The sequence below is a fragment of the Lynx rufus genome, unplaced genomic scaffold (genome assembly GCF_022079265.1).
Source record: "Lynx rufus isolate CCGP_SWC_20201006 ecotype Redwood Valley unplaced genomic scaffold, mLynRuf1.p SCAF_5, whole genome shotgun sequence".
Classification (NCBI taxonomy): domain Eukaryota; kingdom Metazoa; phylum Chordata; class Mammalia; order Carnivora; family Felidae; genus Lynx; species Lynx rufus.
In genome coordinates this window covers 10151097-10173102 of record NW_025814867.1, presented here as the reverse complement: position 1 = coordinate 10173102, position 22006 = coordinate 10151097, and the positions used below count along the sequence as shown (strand labels likewise).

Below are 22006 nucleotides of genomic sequence, written 5' to 3'. Positions count from 1 at the left end.
GGGGGTCGCCCCCGTTTGCTTCCAAAAAGGCTGCCTCTAGTGGATGCTGGTGGTGGAGGGCAGGTGCGGAGCTGGGCAGGAGCTCCAGGCAGGAGGATTCCGAGGCAGCCAGCCCAGGCAAAGGCATGGTGTTCCTCCCTCACGACCACACAGGGGAGCACTGGGAGGGCTGCGGCAGGAGAGCCCCCAGGTCCCTCTGGAACTGTCACAGGGTCACTCCCTGCTTCACTGCACTTACAGCCATGGGGAGGGGTGGCCCTAAGGAAAGCCATCCACAGCCACACACACCGACCAGACCCCCTGGCCACACCTGTGTGCACACAGGCCCACACAAAGGCACAGATGCACACAAATACCTACACCCGGGAGTACGCAGCCATACGTGAGCGGCTTTCACACCCCCAGACACGGGCTTGTGCTCACACTCCCACACGTGAAGACCAGTCACTAGCACAGTGACTCACAGATGTGGGGGCACATGCCGTGCAAATACCTCCTCCCGAAGGGAAGCCACCTGGGGCCCCTGGGACCCTGTCTGCTCAGGCCCTTCCTCGGGGATGGGGCCGTGGAGGTACTCTGTGTTGCCCCACAGTCAGGAAGCCCCGGACCCTGCCTGGAGTGACAGGTCTAGAGGCTCCTCGGCAAGTGAAGGCCAACAGGATGAAGCAGCGGTCCTGATGGGATCCTAAGGGTCCCTGGAAAGGAAGAGCTCTCCTCCAGTTCTTGGTGGAGGGAAATGGCCAGGCAGCGCCGGAGGGACTGAGAGGGTCTGTGCTGGGAGGGGACGTTGTGTGACTGTGAGGAGTGGGCCCAAGGCAGAGTCAGGACACCAGACCAAGTGATCGGCACCTTCCCCTGCAGGCGTGGGGGAGCCCCCGAGGGTGGTCTGAGTGGCTGTGTGCAGGTTCCAGCCCCTGGGGAAGTCCCTGGGAGGGACAAGCAGGCAGAGGACCAACTACCCTTCCTCAGGGATGGACAGAGTGGTCACGTCGGGGAAGCACAGGGTGGCATAACCCACACTCTAACCGCTCAAGGGTGGTTTTGCTGCCCTTCCTGGGTCAAGGGTGCATCTGAGAAAGGAAAGTGCGTCAAGTCACGGGGTCTGAATGGGGGTGGTGCCTGGGGCAGATCTCTCTTCCAATTCACCAGCTGTGTGGCCTTGGGCGAGTTACTTAACCTCCCAGAACCTCCACGTCCTCATCTGTAAAATGGGGGCAGAACTAGAAACCTCCGTCAAGGGCTATTGAGCTGTCAAAGAACAGCTCAAAGACATTTAGCTGATTATTCGGTTGCCATTCACTTCTGTACAAGGCACATGTATCAATAGATTGATTTCATTCCACAAAGATAAAACAGGATTTATATGAGAGAGAGAGGCCAGAAAAGACTGCCATCGGGCATAGTAAATCTTGTTTGCTCATGTTGGGGTCAACTGACTAATTGGCATCTTGCAGAGGTCAGTCTGGGCACTCACTCCTTGCTTAGGCCACCTGTGGACATAAAGACAACAGTCTCCATTTACAGATTCTACAGGCAGCCTTGAGAGCTTTGCCGCGGAGCTGTGTGCTGCGGCACCTGCCATCAGCACCCCAGCTTAGTTAGACCAAGTCTGCTCCATCCTCCGTCAGAATCCCTCTTCAGGAGTCGCTGAGTTAAAAAGGGTCGAGTGCTAGAGCAGTGGCTGGCACACAGTAAGTACTTAATAAATGTTAGCCCTTGGTATTACCTCTTACCGCTGTTAGTTACCTCTTGAGCCGCCCCACTGCCCCCGGCACGGGGGGTGTCGGGTGAGACAGACATGGCCCCTGAGCTCTAGGAAGTGCCCCGCCAGCCAGTGGGGGAGACAGACTCACAGGCCGCCATCCACTCAGCCGGCCGGCCATCAGGTGGGGAGTGCCACCGGCATGCCAGCCTCTTCAGGCCTGTGAGTGGTCCAGAGGTAGATCTGACTTGCTGTTTTCGGGGAGCCCCTGGTCAAGTCAGAGGCATGGCAAATAGGGCTGGGACGGAGTGGGAGGGGGTGGGGTGGGGGTGGGATGCACACAGAATGCAGCCCCTCAGAGCCTCTCACCTTCTCTGCTGGGGCTTCCAGGCTCGTTGTCCAGATCTGGGGTTTGCGGGGGAGGGGGCTGTCCATACTTCCCTGAGGAGTGGGAGGTGGAGGGTGGAAGGGGAAGGCCCAGGAGAGCCTGGGAGCAGGCTTTTTAAGGAAGGGAGGGGTTGTCAAAGGGGCCAAGGACTGGGGCCCTGAGGATCTAATGCAAGTGGGCCAGGTGGGGGGTAGGGCGGCCTAGTCTGTGCAGTTTAGGGACCGTGGCCCCTCCCGAGCAGCACCACCTGCCCCTGGGACCCTGAGGAGGGACTCCCCAGCCCCCAGGCAGGTAGGCAGCCGGTGGGCTGGACTTGCCTTTCACAGATGACAACGCTGAGGTCCCTTCCTGGGGCTGAAAAGTAGTAGGGGGAGGAGAGAGACAGGTGCTTGGAGGGCGGAGGGACAAGGACAAGTGAAGAGGCTGGGTTGGGGAGAGGCCTCACGTGAGGACTCTCCCTGGCCGCACCCCAGGCAGGTGCTGCGAGCCTGGGTGCTCAGGTTTCGGCACTGACAGGTGAGACCTGGTTGAGCTGTGGGTGTGGCTTGGCCACTGTCCCTGTGAAGGCCTCTGGGGCACTACAGCTGAGCTGGACAAGGTCGCAGCCTGGCTCAGGCTGATTCCAACCCCAAATACATTCCATTGCCATGGGGCCCCTCCCCTGCTTTCAGGAGCTCAGGGCAAGGTGGCCTGCAGTGGGGGTCCTCCTCTGCGCCCCCATATGCAGTGGCCAGAACCAGCCTCTTCTCTCCATCTCCATCCCCAGCGAGGCCCAAGCTACCCCACCTCCTCTCCCCAGGCACTGCCTACAGTCCCTGAGCCTTGCATACACACACACACAAAGTACATACGTCACACACTAGATACATAACACACATGCACATGCAAAGTGCACACGGCATACATATACACACAACAAACACACCACAACATGCAAGGCAACACACAGACCCCACATACAACAGACACAAAACAATTCTAGACACACAGGATACTTCCCACACATTTTTACTCTGAGTAACAATACACTGGGAAATGAAAGGGGACGCTGGGACTTGAGAGAATTGGCCCCCCTGCCCACTGTATCTTTCCCAGTGGGCCTTGCAGCATTTGGGAAGCTGACCCAGGCCTTTGTCCTGATCTAAGCCCGGTCGACTTCCTGCCCTTGCTTTGTGGGCTGGCCATGCCAGGCACCCTCCCTTGCCACCACCCTCATACGGGGTGAGACTGGCTTTGGACTGTCCAGTGCTACGTCCAAGAGGCCTCTCTAGCCCTCTATCCAGCCTGCCCTCCCCACATGCCAGGCTCCCTGCAGACCCCGCTGCACACAGCTCCTGCTGGGTGAGCTCTGCCTCTCTGGGCCTCTGGAGTGAGGGAGCTGTGGCTCTCTTCACGAGCAATTCAGTGAGCCAGGCCCTTCATGGAGTGAGTCATGGAATCCCCCCAAAGCCCGATAAGGACAGAGCAGGCTCATTTACAAATGGGGATCTGAGGCTCTGAGAAGTGGATCCCACCAGCGAGGCAGATCTTGGGCTCAGGCTCAAGTCAGCTAGCTGAGCCTGTGCTCTGCATGTGCAGCCAAACCACCCATCCGCGTCTCTGAGCCATTCTCTTCGAGCCTCGTGAGAACTGGCTGGCATGCCCAGGCTTGTCTCGGCCTGCACCCAGGGTGGGTGAACGGGGTTCTTGCCTCTGCAGAGCAATCAGCTCCAGAAGCTTATGGGGCTGACCTCCTTGGGTGTCAGTTTCTTTTTCTATCAACTGGGGGAAATGGTAACACCTTCCCTAGGGGTTATAGTGACATTAAAGAGTCCATGTAAAGCCTTAGAACCGTGCCTGGCTACTGGGGTTAACTTACTACCCTTCTAACAACCACTGACTCTACCTCAGGACTCCCCTTGGGTGTGCCGCACCCCACCCCTGCCCAGGAAGCCCTCCCTAAGCCCTGAAGTCTGGCTCAGGTATCCATCCCTCCTCCAGTGTGACCCATGATCCCAGCTGCAGCCCTCACCCAGCCCCTATACTGTGCAGTAATCTCCACGTGCACTTCTCAGGTCCAGGCACCATGACGAAGGCCACTGTGTCATTCTGTGTGGTGTGTGTGCGGGGGTCTCCTTGCTTCTTCCTCTGGGCCAGTGTGTCTGCCTGGGAGGGAGCTCATTGCCTAAGGGCATTATGGGAGGATAGGGGACTCTCTCTCCCCTTCCCAGACCTTGGTCGGGCTCTGGAAGTTGCCCTGCTGGGGGAGGGGGGAGGAACAGCCCCTTCCTTCCCCATCCTCAGCTGAGCCTGTGGCTGGGGTCCAGAGATCAGCAGGAGCTCCGGGACCTGTCCTGTGATTTGTTTCAGTCACACAGCTCCTTCAACGCCACTCTTCCACTGACCCCAGACCCTCCTCACTGCACATGCCTGGACAGGCCCCCACAGACACGGCACAAGTATATACAGCTCCCTTAGACTCGAGGCTCTCATCCTAAAGGGAGACTAGCAGATGTTCCTGTCCTCTCTGTGGGTTCTTCAGGGTACCCTTCTGCATTGGGAAGGCTGGGCTGAGGCCTTGGCTGCCCCTTCTGTGAGTGAGGGCCCTGTCCTGCTGCCCCCAGAGAGCTCCCAGTCAGTCAGGGACACTCAAGAGGATGCCAGCCACTCCACATACATATTTAAGCCTTGCCAAGTGACCCTGCCAGCACCCCTCCACTTGGGCAACTACCTGTGGGACAGGGCTGAAGTATGGCCCCCTCTGCCACATGTCTCATGCCAGTTCCAGCCCTACTAGTTAAGCCAGTCCTGCCTCAGGCACTGATGCCTGGCCAGTTAGGACTCTTGGCATGATGAAATGAACCAGGGCAGGGGGCTAGATGGATCTGCCCTGGGACGGCCCTTGGGAGTTCACATGTAAAGGTGCAGGCTAGAGTACAGAGCTGTGCAGGAAGTGTGCATGTGTGTGTGTGTGTGTGTGTGTGTGCAGTGGGGGCAGGGCACAAGGCCAGTAGGGGCTGTCCGGAAGGCTTCCTGGAAGAGGGGAGTCCTGGATAGCAGTGAGAGGGAGACACAGGCTCTATAGACCAGAAGAGGCAGGTTGGAGTGAGGCCCAGGTGTCCCTGTTGGAGCCTATGCCACTGGCCACCCCTTCCCCCACCCTTGCCCCCCCCACAATCCTCCCTGCGGCTCCCTGTGGCCAGCAGCTCTGCAGCGCTCGGCTCTGCTCCACTCTGCTCAGCTCCGCTCCAGGAAGGCCACCTCCTCCCTGCCCTCCTCCACCCTCCTCCTGCTGTCACCACTCACCGCTCATAGCCTTGAGGGGGTGGGGACCCCAGGGCTGGACACACCCCACCGTGGCCCCAGAGCCTAGCTGGTCGGACGGACGCAAGGTCGGACGCAGGACCCCGGAGCCCGAGGTGGGCAGTGTGCCAGGGTCCCTCACAACCTCCTCAAGGTCAGTGCCATCTGGGGATGCAGCCACTCTGGGGTCCTTGAGACCTGTGGAGCTCACCTCAGGCCCCTCATCCCAGACTTCAGGCCCCAAAGCAATCTTTTACCCCAGGTGTACCTAAGGTAGGCAGGACCAGGGGGGCAGGGGCACCCCTGTGTCCACAGGGTAGCCTAGGTTCCAGGGGTCTATCGGAAGAGGTCCGAGGCCGGGGGCCAGCCCTGGCCCTGCTCACAGGGGCCTCACTGGAGACACCCTGCACCGGCCATGGGGAGCTAAAATTGGAAAGTAGCAAGTGGGAGGCAGCTGACAAAGCTATTTCGCGGGCTCTTCACTCTGCTCCGGTTTCAAGCTCCTGCTCCAATAACCCGATCCTCCAGGCCTCCCTACCCCCACCTGGCCGATGAGGAGCTGCCTCAGCCCTCAGCCCAACAGTGCAGAAGTCAGGCTGGGAAGCCCCCTTGTGTGGGCAGGGGCAGCAATGCTCTTCTCTTATCTGAGATTCCAGACAGCTCACTGAGAACACACAATCCTGTCCCAGGCTCACTGTGTGACCTTGACAGGTCCCTGTCCCGCTCTGGTCCATGACCCCTCTATCTATGTAGTCGGGAGAACGCCAACTCTGGGGGCCCAGGAGAGCTGGTTGTGGTGCTGGTAAGGAAGATTTGGGGGAGGATCAAGGGTGGAAGACAGGGTCATGCCAGCCACCTCTTGGCCCAGCCCAGGCCAAGAAGGTGCCTATACATGTTTCTCCCTTTAATTTGGCCCTGGGTCTGTTAACCAATGCACCCTTGGGAAGGCCCCAGGCCAGGCTGCAGTCTAGGAGGGGTTAGGAAAGGATGGCCCCGCAGGACTCCTGAGGATGAACTAGGCCCTGGAAGGAGGGAGTGGCTAGGCTCACCGTGAGCCCGATACCAGTCAGCACCTTGGACAGTGGCCAGCACCCTCCCTGGTGCCCGCCTGGCCCTGCCTGGCCCCACACCCACTACCCTGGGGCACCTCTTCAAATAGCACTGCCTCCAGCCAGTATCCAGGGCCTGAATACACAAGTACTGAGAGAGTGGGGCTGGTGTGGCCACGGACACAGGCAGGGACCAGGGAAGTGGCAGACTGGGGCTCAGAGGCTGGTTGGGGCAATGGGAGTCAGTGAAAGGCTGGAGGCTGAATGAGAGGTAAGGAAGCTTGATGCTGGGGACAGGACCTTGGGGGTCTTGAGCTCTCAGGGAAGTAAAGGCAGCTCTGGAGGGGTGTGGGAATCAGAGAAGGGGATGTTGAAGTGAGTGGGGCATTGTTAGGAGCTAAAGGAGGCTTACTGAGGGGTGTGGGGACCCTTGGGGCCAGAAACATGATTGAGGTGATATCGGGTTCTTCCACATGAAGGTTATCTGAGGCCCTGGCAGAAGCAGTTTGAGCAAAAGGTGGGGACCGGTCTCCCTGAGAGGTTTGAAAGATTAAACGAAGATGAGGCAGACAGGCTGAGAGTGAAGCTTATGTTTTCAAGAGCCTTCAATGGGCAGGGTGGGAGTGGGAGTAGCAGCTAGGAAGGGACACGGGATGTTGGCAGGTGTGGGAGGAATGGGGAGAGGGGAGGGGAGGATAATAGCATGAGATCTCTGAAGGGCAGGAGGGGCAATCTGTCTTCAGAATGGGATCCCCATCACCTTTGTGGGGCACCATGAGATGGGGCTAGGCAGGGCAGGGGGGCAGCAGTGCCCTCACTCGATCTGTCTCCCCCAGCACCATCCAGGCTATGGGCATCAAGACAGCGTTGCCCGCGGCGGAGCTGGGCTTGTACTCCCTGGTGCTGAGTGGGGCTCTGGCCTATGCTGGCCGGGGCCTCCTAGAAGCTTCACAAGGTAACAGCCGGGCTCTGGAGCAGAGGGTGGGAACCTTCTTCCCCTTGGGGCCTCAGGGTTCCACCCAGCAAGGCCAACATATTCCCTAGGCCCAGGGGGTTGGGCTGAGCTAGGCGTAGTCACAGGGAGAGACAGATACAGAGACACTACAGAGACCTGCACACAGAGCCACAGAGAGAGAGAGAGACTCAGACACTCGGGGATACAGTCAGAGACCTGGCCCCAGACACACAGTGAGACCCAGAGAGAAGCAGAGGCAGAGAGAGAGAGAGACTGACCTAGACCCATTCCCCTGCTTCTAGGGTGGGAGTCAGCCTTGCTGTAGGGGCAGGTGTGAGTGTGTGTGTGTGTGTGTGGAGTCCTCCCCAGCCCCCACTAAGGCCGCATTCCGTTCTCAGATGGGGCCCACCGGAAGGCCTTCCGGGAGTCTGTGCGACCTGGCTGGGAGTATATTGGCCGGAAGATGGTAGGTCCCACGCCCCAGGATCCCTGACTGAGGTCCCTTACCCTTGGCATGTCTCTCCCATCCCAGACCCTTCCTGACTCTCCTATTCCAGATATTCCCATGTAACAGAGGACTCACAGTGGGGAGGGTCTGTGGCTTGAGCTTCAATGCCTTCAGTTTCTCCACTGGCCCATCCTGTGTCCTCCTGGGGCCACATCAAGCCTGACCCAGACACTGTTTGTTTAGCAAATAAATTGAGACATGCTTCAGCAGGGGCCTCCAGCACCACCCTTCCCAGGAACAATGCAATAATGGTGTAATGGGAGGCAATATGCTGGACAGAAGGGGAGCTTTGAGGGGCAGGGCAGCTCACATGGCGCCCCTCACTCCTCTCTACCTACCTGGCTGGGGAAGGCAAGGACCTCAGCTATTGCTGTCCTCTACTGCATAAGAATACAGGGGCTGGAGAGGTGCTGGGACTCTGATCAGCCAAAGTGCCAGCCCATCCTGCCCCCTGACCCTCCTTAACCTGCCCGGGCCTGCCCCAGGACGTGGCTGACTTCGAGTGGGTGATGTGGTTCACCTCCTTCCGCAATGTCATCATCTTCGCCCTCTCTGGACATGTGCTGTTTGCTAAACTCTGCACGATGGTTGCCCCCCAGGTGAGCTGGACTGGGCCACCCTAGCCTCACCTGCAACTCCCCCTCAGCTACAAGGGTTGGGGTCCCACCTCCATTTGTATGGATAGATAAGCCATTCCTTCTCCCTGTCTACAGCTCCGCTCCTGGATGTATGCCATGTATGGGGCCCTGGCTGTGCTGGGCACGATGGGTCCTTGGTACCTGCTGCTGCTACTTGGCCACTGTGTCAGCCTCTATGTGGCCTCACTCTTGGGCCAGCCCTGGCTCTGTCTCGGCCTTGGCCTGGCCAGCCTTGCCTCCTTCAAGCTTGATCCTCTAATCTCCTGGCAGGTGTGCATTGGGGAGCAGCAAGGGTGGAGGGTGCAGGAATAGAACCCCAAACTTCTCACTCCATCCAGAGCCCTTACCTCCTGAGTCTCCCCAAGCATTTCCTTCACTTTCCCACCTGTCTCCAAGCCTTTGACTGTGGCATAGACCTGCCCACAAAGTGGCCCCATCCACTGCAGCAGGGACAGGTGGTTTCCTGCTCTGTCCAAGCACTTAACATGAATTAGCCCTCAGTGGCCAGTGTTGACTGACTCTGGGCAAGACAGGAAGGGGCAGGACAAGGCTGGGCCCCTGTGGGAAGCTGGGTGGGCTTCCCAGAGACAGGGGCACCTGGTGAGCTGGCGGCCTATTCTCTCCCATCCAGAGCGGGTTTGTAACAGGCACTTTTGATCTTCAAGAGGTGCTGTTCCACGGGGGCAGCGGTTTCACAGTGCTGCGTTGTACCAGCTTTGCGCTGGAGAGCTGTGCCCACCCCGATCGCCGCTACTCCCTAGCTGACCTGCTCAAGTACAACTTCTACCTGCCTTTCTTCTTCTTCGGGCCCATCATGACCTTTGATCGCTTCCACACCCAGGTGAGAGGACACCCTGTGGGCCCCCAGAGCAGGGCTGGGGCCCGGTCTTCAGAGAGGGGCTCCCATCTCAGATAGGACTCCCAGGGAAGGCTGTGTCCCCATCCTCAGGCATGACCCCAGGATGAAGCCGTAGTGGCCTGCCTCCTCAGACCCCAGCACGGGGCCACATTCCCCCTTCAGACAAGGATCACCGGGTGGAGAAGTGTCTCCACTCTCGGGCAAGGCTGCCAGGATGAAGCCGCGTCTCCCCTCAGCCTCGGATCCCCGGGCAGTTGGTGCCTCCTCATTCAGAAAGGATTCCTCCGGCAAGGCTTGCCTCCCCACTCAGACGCTTGGCATCCCCCAGATGAGCCAGGTGGAGCCGGTGAGGCGCGAGGGTGAGCTGTGGCGCATCCGGGCCCAGGCCGGCCTCAGCGTGGTGGCCGTCATGGCCGTGGACATCTTCTTCCACTTCTTCTACATCCTCACCATCCCCAGCGACCTCAAGTTTGCCAACCGCCTCCCGGACAGCGCCCTCGGTGGGTGCGCGTGGGGCCAGAACAGGGGCTGGGAAAGACAAAAAGACCCTCTGCGCCCCCATGGCGTCACAGCTGGGGAAGCTGACACCCTGAAAGGGCACAGCACCTACCCAAGGGTGGGGGGACGGGGACTTATTCTTTGAAATGCGGGGGACTTGGAGATAGCTTTGTTCTGCGAGGCCAGAGCGGTTGGGGCTAAAGCCCGCCCCACTGGGCCTTCGGGTTGACTTCCACAACCGGGAAGGGGTCTCCCCTGGGCGGGCCCAGTCCAGCTCCTCCCCCAGGAAGTAGGGACGGGGTCTCTGTGCGGGCTGGCCGGGTGCAAGGACCTCCCCTACGCACTGTGGAGAAGTGTGTAGGGGAGACCCTGGCTCTGCGCCACCCCCTCCTGGGATTTGGGGATCCGGGGAGCGAAGACCCGCGCGACGCCCCCCAGGCAGTGACGACACCCTGTCCCCAGCTGGCCTAGCCTATTCAAACCTGGTGTACGACTGGGTGAAGGCGGCCGTGCTCTTCGGCGTGGTCAACACCGTGGCTCGCCTTGACCACTTGGACCCGCCCCAGCCTCCCAAGTGCATCACCGCACTCTACGTCTTCGCGGAAACGTGAGTGCGAGATCCCGGGGACACGCCACGGGGACCCCCTCTTTCCCGTAGCCTCTTTCCCCCACTCCCCTGGAGCTCTGCTACTGGCTGATGACACCCATCCACTCTCCTCCCTCAGGCACTTCGACCGTGGCATCAACGACTGGCTTTGCAAGTGAGTTGGGGTGGGGTGGGGCAATGGTCACATCAAACTGCCAGGTGTCTGAGCAGGGCAGTGCAGAGACTGGTCCACGTTCTAAAAGATCAGCCCTGGGCCAGAGGAAGCAAGGAGGAGGTCGTCGCAGAGGTCTAGGTGAAAGACAGAGGTTTGGACATGGATGGGGCATTGGAGGTGAGAAATGGTTGGAGACACACCAGGGGGAGCCTGGACAGGACTTGGCCATAGATTGAGGGATTGGGAAGGAGAGGGTGATGACTCCCAGATTCCTATCTGGGAGGTGCGGCATCCAGAGAGGGGTTCTGTGTGAGAAATGTCTGGTAAGGTCTGGGAGACATCATTGTGGAGGTTCAGAGAGGTGGTTGGGTCTGAGGGTCTGGGGTCCAGAGAAGTCTGGCCAACTGATGCAGCTCTGAGCGTCATGAATGTGGGAGGGTAGTCTTTGGTCCTTGGGAGTGCATTAAGTCTCCAGGAGAGAGAGCAAAGAAGAGGAGACTAAGCGTAGCTGAGATTGGAGCTGGAAGGACTCCCGTTGGGGGAAAAGGGAGAACCGTAGAAGGGACTGAAAGGCATGGTCAGAGGAGCAGAACGGTCAAGACCACATGACAGCCTGGAAACAAAGGGAGACCAACGAGGCATTGTGGGGGCAGCTGGGTCAGATGCTGCTGGGGAAGCTACTGAGGGGGGAACACAGAGGAGTGACTGAAGGGAGAGGTGAGGTGTCTTAAGACAGCAAACCATGGGACATGCTTGCTTGCTAGAAGTATAAGCTGGGGAGGCAGAATACAGGGGTGATTGTTAGCGTAAGGTCTCTGGGAGGTGATGGAACCAGAGCTAGGCAGCAGCTTGGCTTTGGCACAGGGAGGAGGAAGAGAAGCCATCATGCAAGCAGAATGGCAGATGAGTGTAGAGAAGTAAGGGATCCACCTGAAGGCTTTGGTTTTCTCCATGAAGTGGGAGGCAAGGTCACCAGCTGAGAGATGCGGAGTTGGGCATGGAGGGAGGCAGCATCTTTGTGTCTGCTTTCCTCCTGCCTAGCTCGCCCACCACACCCATTCAAGTTGTGGGAGAGATAAGGGTGGCATAGCCACTGCAGAGCACGGCAGACGAAGCTGACCAGAGAAACCGTGGCGCTGAGAGCCCAGGTGGGGTTGAAGGTAGTGGATTTTTGGACACTAATACGTGAAGGTGTGAGATTTTCCTTATTAGGGCTTAGCTTCTTGGGTGCGGGTGAGGAGAAAGTGGGGGATTGGGCTCTCTCAGACGGGTGAGAAGGAAGAAGTGAAGGATACAGGGTTTTAGATTATTTATAATGATGACTCATTGAATTTAAGCCCATTAAAGATGGTGGTAAAGATAGGGTCTTAAGATGAGGAAGGGGCAGAGGGGTCAGTGAAATTGAAGAAGTGGAGGTGGGAGGCCACATCAGGAGGGGCTGGTCGAGAATGGTAATTAGGAAGGAGTGAAATTTCAAGAGGTGACAAAGTTGGAGTTTGTCCATGGGAGTGGGTGGCTGAGTTGATGTGGAGAAGAAGCCATTGGCAATGAAGAGGTCAAGGCATGGTGAGGCCAGTTGCTCAAGGGGTCTTCTACTGAATTTGTTTAACAAATATTTATTGAGAACCTACTATGTGCCGGGCACTGTTCTAGGCACTGGGGATACAGCAGTGAACATGGCAAAGACCCTGAACTCATGGAGCTTACAGTCTAGTGGGGAGAAACAGACCATAAACAGGTAAACAAACACATAAATAAGATAATTTTAGAGAGTGGTAAGCGTTACGAAAAAAGTAAAACAAGTGTAATGGGATAGAAGCTGGCCACAGGATAGAAGCTTCTACAGCTGTGGTCTGGGCAGGCCTCTGTGAGAAGCTATTTGAATAGAGTATTGAGTGATAAGGAAATCTGAGGAAGAGAAGTCCAGAGAGAAGGAACAAGTGCATAGGCTTGAGGCAGGATCCATCTGTGTTTATCTGAGGGGCAGGAAAGCCAGTGAAGCAAAAGCATGCATGAATGGGGGGGAAGTGGCAGGTGATGAGGTCAGGGAGGGATCTTCTAGACTGAGTAGAGAGGTGGTTTATTCCAAATGTAACGGGGAGCCGCTGGGGGAGGGTTTGATCGCGGAAGTCATGTGATCTTACACTCTTAAAAGATACCTCTAGCCGCTGTAGGGGGAGAATGGACGGTAGGGGGCCAAAGGGAGAAGCAGAGAAATGGCTTAAGAGGCTCTTGCAATAATCTATGTGAGGAGATGATCGGCTGGATGAGGGTGGTAGTTGGGGTGGCAGCAGTGGTCAGGACTGGGTGGAGCCTATAGAATTTGCTGGCTTGGACGCGGAGAGGGGACTTGATAGTCCAAAATGGCACCGAGGCTTCTGGGTGCAACTGAATGAATGGAAGTGTCATTATCTGAGATAAGGATGCAGCGGGTTTGGACAGGGAAGGGGGAATCAGTCATTCAAGTGAGATGTCTAGTGACAGGGAGCTGTATGAATCAAGGGAGCAGGCTAAAGACACAGATTTGGGGCTCATCAGCATAGAGGCAGTGTTCAAAGTCTCAGGTCTGGATGGATCACTTAGGGAATGAATAGGAGATAGGGAATTCAAAGCTGAGCCTTGCACCTTCTGAGGTCGGGTACAGGAAAGGCAGCCTCCTCTGGGTAAAATGTGCCCAGGGTGATAGTGTTGAGGAGGGCTGCCCCTGTTGCGTATCCTTTGCCCCTCTCCTACTTGCCCTCACCCACACTCTTGCTTGTCCTTTCTCCTGCCTTTCTTGCAGGTATGTGTATGATCACATTGGTGGGGAGCACTCCGAGGTGATCCCGGAGCTGGGGGCCACTGTGGCCACATTTGCCATCACCACTCTGTGGCTTGGACCTTGTGATATTGTTTACCTGTGGTCATTCCTTAACTGCTTTGGCCTCAACTTTGAGCTCTGGGTGCAGAAGCTGGCTGAGTTGGGGCCCCTAGCACAAATTGAGGTGAGTGGGGAAGGTCTGGGGTAGCGGTTGGCTGGGTCATTGGAGGGGGTGGCACTGCTGCTCTCTAGAGTCTTCCAGCCACATGTGGCCCGCTGTCCAGAACTTTCTCAGCACACCCTCCTTGTTGTCAGGGCAGTGGCTCCCCCTTTGGGTATCTAGCACTTCCTTCTATGAGAAGTGGGCACCTGCACCAGGCTGTGTTGGGCCAGACCGTCCCCTCTCTCTGGTCATCCGTGTCTTCATCTTTAACACTGAGGGGGAGCTGGGGTGCCTGGGTGGCTCAGTCAGTTAAGCATCCAACTTCAGCTCAGGTCATGATCTCACAGTTCGTGGGTTTGAGCCCCTCGTCAGGCTCTGTGCTGACAGCTCAGAGCCTGGAGCCTGCTTCGGCTTCTGTGTCTCCCACTCTCTCTGCCCCTCCCCTTCTCATGCTCTGTCTCTCTCTCAAAAATAAATAAACAAACATAAAAAAAAAAAAAAAAAAAAGAGAGAGCTGACCTGGGGGCTCTCAGAGACCCAAGCCCATCCCCAGGACCTGGGATGGCCATGTGGGCAAGACCTGTGGCCAACCATGTCCTCTTTCCTCTGGCCCTCTTGCCCCACTGCCACTGCTCTCCTGGACTGGGCAGGCCTCTCTGTCGGAGCAGATGTCTCGCAGGGTCCGGGCCCTCTTTGGGGCCATGAACTTCTGGGCCATCATCATGTACAACCTTGTAAGCCTGAACAGCCTGGAGTTCACAGAGCTGGTTGCCAGGCGCCTGCTACTCACAGGTGAGGGAAAGGGGGGTGTGGCTATAAAAAATGCCAGGCATCAACCTTGAGGACTGTGACCTTCTGGCCCTTCTGAAATGCCCCCACCCCAACCCAACACCCTGGGGACTCAGAGGGAGGGCTAGTCAAGTGGGGACAGGCATGAGAAGAGTCACTGAGGACGGGGTCCTGCTCCTGCGCATTGATGACCTCTTTCCCACACAGGGTTCCCCCAGACCACTCTGGCCATCCTGTTTGTCACCTACTGTGGTGTCCAGCTGGTGAAGGAGCGAGAGCGAACCCTAGCACTAGAGGAGGAGCAGAAGCAGGACAAAGAGAAGCCCGAGTAGGTGGGAGGAGGAAGAGGGGAGAGGGATGGGTTCTGCTCAGCTGTTCCCAGGCCCGGGCCCAGACCAGGCCAGATGGGGCCTGACCGATAGAATAAAAGACTTTTCTACCACAGTTTGGCTGTTCCCTGTCCCTTCCCCCAGCGGTCTCCTGGCTCCTTGTCCATGCTGGATGAGGGGGTGGAGGTTCTGGGCCCCAGGGAGTGGGGGGCAGGCTCTTGGCGCACACAGACTGTGGAGGAGATACCTGTGTGCAGTGCAGAGGCCGCTGACCTGGCCAGCCCAGCAGCTGAACGTTGAAGCCCAGAATCTTCAACCACTTGGTCACTGACTCTTGGAGTACCTGATTCCACACCCTGAGCTACTTGCTCAGAAGGCACTTTATTCTTCTTAAGGAAGGTGACTTATCCAGGCCGCAGGGTGTGCTTGAGGGGGACACTCCCCATCTGACAGGTACGGAGATGGCTTCCCGTGGGGAAGTTTCCCCACGCACACACACGCAAGCTGGGACTGGGCCAGAATGCAGCCTGGGACACCTCCCTGTGGTTCTGGCTCATGGAACAAGGACACCAAGGATATGGAGACGCCTATGAGCCCTTAAGTTCCTCATCCCTGCCCGGAAGGGCTAGGACTGGGCAGCAATTTCCCTCCCTTGCCAAAGCAGCAGCCCGGGCGGCACAACGGGATCCAGGTGGGTTCTGGCCTCTCCCAGCCTCCTCTCGGGAGTCCCCACCTGGCGGGCCTGTGTGGCCACAGGACAGGAGGGATGCTAAGTTCAGGCCCTCCGGGCTGGTCACATCTTGGTCAGGCGCAGCACGTTGAGCCGCACAGGTAGGAAGGTGGCACCGGCTGCGTAGGCAATCTCCCGCAGGACGCCCTCCCACTTCTTCTCATCCTCATTATATCTGGGGGTGGGAGGGATTGGGGACAGGAGCGCAGAGCTTGGTCAGCCAAGTGCAGAGTGGGCCCCGGCAGGGAGGGGTGGCTGGGTATGCTAGGCCCACCCCTGGGGACTGTCCCTCCGGCCCCAGGCCCATCTCCAGGAGGGTCTGGTCCTGGAGAATTCTCATGCCCTGGGAAAGGGGGCTGCCACAAGGCCCACCCTTAAAGAACAGCCACCCCACATTCCAGGAAGGGTCACCTCTTAAGGAATGCCACACTCCTCCAGGAAGGCCTGCATCTCCATGGCCCCTCCTCTGGACAATTCTGTATTCAGCACTCCAGAAGCCCCGGTCCCCAAGTTCCACCCACCCCCATGCCGGCAGCAGGTGCTCCAGGCACGGAAACCTCTTCCCTCCACCCCCAGGAAGGGTCAGATGGAAAGTGATGGTTCTGAGAAGCTGGGGTCCAGCTTCTTCTCAATCCTGGCCCCAGTTCTCCAGGATGGAGCAGGGAAGAAAAGCTTGGCTGCCTCTTCAGGGCCCCCTCTACTCCCTGGGGCCTGTTTCTGTGGGTCTCTGCCCTAAGCTTGGGGTCAGCTCCTGACTGAGACACAGCTGATGCTCCACAGTGGGACTTGGTACCCTGTGAGTCAACCCAGACTTTGCCAGCCACACAGAGAGACTGACTCTTGGAGTACCTGATTCCAGGGGCCGAGCAGGGTGTGTCTGCTGCCCCTTCTCCATGGGACTCCCTGGAAGAGGAATCGCCCCACTCCCAAATGAGCTTGCCAGTCCCGCTGTGGGGCATCAGCCTTGCTCAGGCTTCCCCTCACCTCCCTGGGCCAGGCTCACCTCCAGATGTCATTGAGCTCTGTAGGGACCAGCTCTCCAGACTCGGTCTCCAGTGTGGCAAAGCCACCGATGGCATAAAGGGTGCCCGCCAGGCTGACCAGGCTGAGTGAGCTGCGTTCCTGTGGGAAGGCTTCAAAGGGTGCCCACCTGGTGGGGAGAAGGGGGCATGAAGAGGCGCATCACCCAGGGGCCTCAGGAGCCCCAGTGCCCATAGCTTCAGCTGCACCTCTTTGAAACCTGAATCCCAGACACCCATGCTCCCAGCACAACCTCTTGTGTCCTGACCCTCCCAGGACTTCCCGCCGGTCTTCCCCTTTCTCCTGCCTCTGCCACTTCCCTTCACGGACCCCTGGTCATTGCATCCAGCCTGTCCCGTGAAACCCACCACAGATATCCCCATTATCCCTCCTTTGCTCCTGAACTAATTCTTGCTTGCTCGCTACCTCAGCGGCCACTGAGCAATCCTCTCCTGGTGCCCCTGCCCCATCCTTCTTCTCCTTTCACTGCCCAGTTATTCTCAGGGTGTCTTCACTCCCCTCCTCTGGCCCTGAAGTTGGGCCTTCATCCCTACCCTCCAAAACAGCACTTAGGTCCCCAGCCACCACAGAGCATAAAATCCAGGCACAGCACGCATCTCTGCTGATGTGCCTTTCTCACCTCCCCCCTGCCTACCCTCTCCTGTCCTCAGGCTCCTTCCTGGATGATGTACCTGCCCTCACCATCCCTTGGGGTTCGGGCCTCAGTTTCTCCCTCTTACACTCTCTCTCCCGAGGGAGCTCGTCCCCTCCATTTTCTGTTGACCCCTGCTCAGCGTTCTCCCTGCCCTGGTGGGCTCCTCCTGGATGCCCCCAGTTCCCTCAAATCCACAGGTCCTAAGTGGACCCTCACGTTTCTGATCTAATGCCAACTGTTCTCCAATAAATGGCCTCCCACCCTGCCTCAAAGGCGTCCACTTCTCCCTCTTATCCCCAACATCCAATCAGTCTCTAAATTCTATTTCTTCTGTCTCCTAAACTCTAGCTGCTCAAGGTGTGGCTTGTAGACCAGAAGGCATCAGCATCACCTGGGGGCGGAGGGGGAATTATTACAAAGACACACTCAGGCCCTTCCCCAGGCCTGAGGATTAGAATCTGCATTCTAACATGACCCCTGGAAGATTCGTGTGTGCATTACAGTGGGAGATGCCCTAGCCTACGTCTTTCTCCAGTGCATCCCCTCTGCCCCATTTCTGCTGTGCCCTCATCTCCAGGCCACCACTCTCCCTTGCTATACAGCTGCACCCCTGCCTCCTGGGAAATCTTTCGTCTGTTCTCCACATCAGCTGTCATCTAATAAAACACAGATGTGAGCCTAAAACCCATCACAGGCGTTTCACCGCCCTCAGGATAAAGTGCCGCAGCCCTGCTCGCCACCTCTCCAGCCCACCCACCATACCTGAGCCAAGGCCCAACTTGGCACCAACTTCCCTCTGCCTGGGGCATCCTTCTCCTACCATCCCTTTCGTGGTCTAAGTCCAAATGGACTTCCAACTCAGTTTTCTCCCGACCTCCCAGGACCAGGCGGCATCTGTTTTGGTCACCGTTGTATCCCTGGCACCAGGCCACTGCCTGGTATGAGTCTCTAAATGAGGAACCTGGCACCTCCCACCCCACTCCTGGGAGCTCTCTCCTGCAGAGCAAGCTGGCCATACCCCTTGCCCCACCTCGTGGGGGAAGCCCGCCTCATTGCTGATCAGGGGAGAGAGGCTATGTCTGTGCTGACGTCCAAGCTCAACAGCAGACGCCCGGGGCAGCAACTATGGGTCCTGCCAGGACAGACACGGAGAGGGCCAACAGGCCCAAAGCCACACAGCCAGGCAGTTACAGTGGGGCCCTTGGTCCCTGGCTGCCCAGCCGAAGGGGTCAGGAAACAGTCGTACTTGTTGTCCGCGATGCTGTATACTTCCGCTGAACTGGTCAGCCCCGTGTCTGTGACCCCAGCGGCCACAAAAATGCGGCCGTCGTGGACGGTGGCCCCGAAGAGGGAGCGGGCGGTCTGCATGGGTGCCAGCTCCTTCCACTCGAACTTCTTAGGGTCATAGACACACATCTTCTTCAGGCACTTCCTGGAAGGTGGGGGACACTGAGTGAGAGGGGAGGAGCCTGAGCACAGCGCCCCTCCTCGGCTTCGGGAGCACAGCGCCCCTCCTCGGCCTCGGCTTCGGCTTCGGTCCCTGCAGCCCGCACCAGCCCTGGAGAGCCTGGGGAGGCTGTGCTCCCGCTCTAACCTACAAACCCGCTCGTGCGCTCGCTCCAGGCCCCAGCCTCACCTGTCACTGCCCTTGCCGCCAATGACGTAGACCAGGTCCATGTGGGAGAGCACCGCGTGGCCGTACACAGCGTAGGGCAGCGGGTCCGATTCGCCCCATTTGAACGACCTGAAGGGGACGGGAGTAGGGCGAGCGCCGGGGTCAGGCGTGCGCTGGGTCCGCGTCTCTGCAGTCGCCCGCCCACCCGACACACATTCGGAGCGCACCCCGTGCGCTACCGGCACCCCCCCCCCCCGGTCCCTCTCGCACCCCCCTGCCGACCGCCCCGCCTCCGCCCGCCCGCAGCCCCGGCTCTCGCTCGAGCCCCCGCCGCCGGGCCCCTCAGCGCCGCCCCGCCCCGCCCCCGGCCCGCGCTCACAGCCGGTCGTAGCACATGACCGAGTCTAGGCTGCGCTCGCCGTCCTTGAGCTCCCTGCCGCCGACCACGTAGATGGAGTTGAGAGCCTCTCCCAGGCCGAAGAGGCAGCGCGGCGAGGGCAGCGGTGGCATTCCCAGCCACTCGGAATCCAGGTGGTCAAACTGCGGGGCCGGGCGTCCAGTCAGCCACCGGCCCCCACGTCCCTGGCCCCGCTCCACCCCGCCCAGCCACCCCGGGCCTCCAGGTGGGGCCAGAGCAGCCTGGAGGTCATCCCTGGAGACAGTGCCCTCTCTTCCTACCAGGCGAAGAACAACTGAGGCCTCCGGAGGTTAGGCGCCCGGAAACCACCATTACAGCGCCAGGATGGGGCACCCCACGCGAAGTCCTGTCCCTTCCCCAGTACAACTCTGCAAGTGAGGCCTGCCTGCCCTGTTTTCCACCACATCCCACTGTACAGGAAACCTCCAAATACAGCTCTGCCACTCATCTCTTAAGATCTACAGTGTAGGGGCGCCTGGGTGGCGCAGTCGGTTAAGCGTCCGACTTCAGCCAGGTCACGATCTCGCGGTCCGTGAGTTCGAGCCCCGCGTCAGGCTCTGGGCTGATGGCTCGGAGCCTGGAGCCTGTTTCCGATTCTGTGTCTCCCTCTCTCTCTGCCCCTCCCCTGTTCATGCTCTGTCTCTCTCTGTCCCCAAAATAAATAAACGTTGAAAAAAAAATTAAAAAAAAAAAAAAAGATCTACAGTGTAAATCTGTGGCCCCGACCACCTCCACAGTCTTACACAATGGTATCAGAGGCTCATCTATCTGGAAAGTTTCTGAAGGCTGAGCGGTGTGAGGATGAACGCTTTATCACCATCAAGTAACCTTCAAACAACCTTATCAAGCAGGCAAAATAATATCCCCATTTACAAACAGAGGCCCGGAGAAAATAAACAATGTGCCCGCCATATGCCTTGGCTGGTAACTGGTGGAGCCACCCCCGGTCCCCCCACCCTGCCCCTGGTTTAACCCTGGCACCGTGTTGCCCCTCACCCTTCTCACACCTGGTCAGGCCTCGCTGAGCACACCACTGGCTAGGTTCATTCCAGTCTCTGTCCCTTGCTTACCATTCCCCAGGCAGAAACACCCTAACTTCCCCTTCACGCGTCCAAATCCCCCCCCAAATAGCAAGACTCAAACCTACACGGCCAGTCACCAGGAAACCGTCATCTCTGCCCTCCGAGATCCCACACTACACTACCATTTGGACTGGACACCCCACTCTATTGGCCCTTTGCGGGCCTCAATTTTCTCATCTGTACAGTGAAAAGACTAGGCAGGAAAGTCCCTTTGTTTGGGACACTCTGTTCTCTACTCCAGTCCTGGCTTCATGCAAAGGCCCTGGCTCCAGACCCCTACACTGACCTTGCTCCCCCTTCTCACTGTGTCTGACCTCAACTCCTGGGCAGAGATAGAGCCTCCAACATATCAGACCATCCTGGGGCCAACATCCCCCTGAAACTGAGACATCGGAGTTATGTAACTAATTGTCAATGGCCTATAACTGTCTTCAACCTTCAGGCAAGTGGCTCAGTCACCCCCCCCCCCCGGGGTGCTTCTCATCCTAGACCCAATGGCCACTCCCAACAAGTAGACACAAGCCTCTCCTGGGCCCCAAGTCTGCCCCTCTCCATTCCCAGAACCCAGAGCTGGCTGCCCCTCCCAGGGCTGGGCAGGCACCTGCAAGAAGTAAGCACTCATGGGGTCCTCTTTGTTGTCCTCGTTGTAGAAGAGGCCCCCAGCCACAAAGACCTGGTTCTCCTTGGTCACGAGGCTGACATGGTTCTTAGGGATCTGGGTGGAGAGGGAAGCACAGTAACACTCGTTGGCTGCTGGATCGTAGGCCACGGCTCCCTCCTCGCTGATCATGAAGATGAGGTCCTGCAGGAACATGCCAAAGCGCAGAGTGTCATTGAGGATCCCGGGTATGATACGTTCGTCCTCCTCCACCTGCTCCTCCTGTGCCTTGGCTTCGCCTGTGCCCTTGTCAGCAGCCTTGGACCCGGCTGCCTCCTTCCCCTTGTCCTTCTTCTTCTTGCGCAGCACAGTGAGGCGGCCCTCGTGCGCATCCTTCACCATCTGCACCTTGCGCAGCAACTCGGGCTGGGCACGCACAAGAGGGTGGTTCTCCACGCGGCTCTCCAGGAAGGCGCGCGGCAGCAGGCGGCAGCGTACGCTCTCGAAGACGGTGGGCAGCGCACGCTGGCGCTCCGCCTGCGCCTTGGCGTCGCCGCTGCCCGCCCACCGCATCACCGCCTCGAACACCGCCTCCTCCTTCTCCACGTTGAGGCCATCGCTGGAGATGATGGCGATGAGCTCGTCGGCCGAGAGCCCGAGGAAGTCGGCGTCGCGCGCCACGAGTGAGAAGCGCGCGCAGATGAAGTCGCGGGCGGCCACGGCCAGGCGCGCGCAGTCGAGGAGGAGGCCGAGGCGGAAGACGGCCAGGCAGTTGGCGAGGCACAGGCGCTTCTGTAGGAAAGACACGCAGATGGTGAAGATGGACGGGATCTGGAAGCGGTGCGCTGCTGCGAACAAGTCCTGCACGCTCGCCTCGTCCAGCGCGATCTCCGACGTGTACAGGTAGTGCAACACCTGGGCCACCACGTCCGGGGACACCTCCTCCAGGCGCAGCTCGCCGGCCTGCTCGGGCTCGGCCAGGAAGCGCGCCCGGAAGTAGGGGCTGCAGGCGGCCAGCACCAGGCGGTGGCACGGGAACTCGCGCTCCCCTACCCGCACCACACAGTCGAGGAACTTGCCGTGGTCCAGCATGTCCTTGAGCCCGTCCTGCAGGAGCGTCTGCTGGTACAGCCGCTGCTCCTCCGCCTGCTCCAAGCCCAGCGCCAT

General features: G+C 58.6%; 2 protein-coding genes across 2 annotated transcripts; one reads left to right on the top strand and one right to left on the bottom strand.

Moving 5' to 3' along the window:
• The first annotated feature begins 5203 nt into the window (after window positions 1-5203).
• HHATL (hedgehog acyltransferase like) lies at window positions 5204-14724 on the top strand. Its single transcript, XM_047098906.1, has 12 exons — window positions 5204-5526; window positions 7258-7376; window positions 7775-7842; window positions 8370-8483; window positions 8598-8792; window positions 9154-9363; window positions 9710-9881; window positions 10342-10486; window positions 10605-10640; window positions 13423-13624; window positions 14254-14395; window positions 14600-14724. The coding sequence occupies exons 1-12, from the start codon at window positions 5204-5206 to the stop codon at window positions 14722-14724; spliced, it is 1851 nt and encodes a 616-aa protein (XP_046954862.1).
• Window positions 14725-15514: 790 nt separating this feature from the next.
• Window positions 15515-22006, bottom strand: KLHL40 (kelch like family member 40). Its single transcript, XM_047098640.1, has 6 exons — window positions 20843-22006; window positions 19121-19281; window positions 18763-18870; window positions 18373-18558; window positions 16455-16601; window positions 15515-15626 (listed from the first exon to the last, which is right to left on the bottom strand). Exons 1-6 carry the CDS (start codon window positions 22004-22006, stop codon window positions 15515-15517), a joined length of 1878 nt encoding a protein of 625 aa, XP_046954596.1.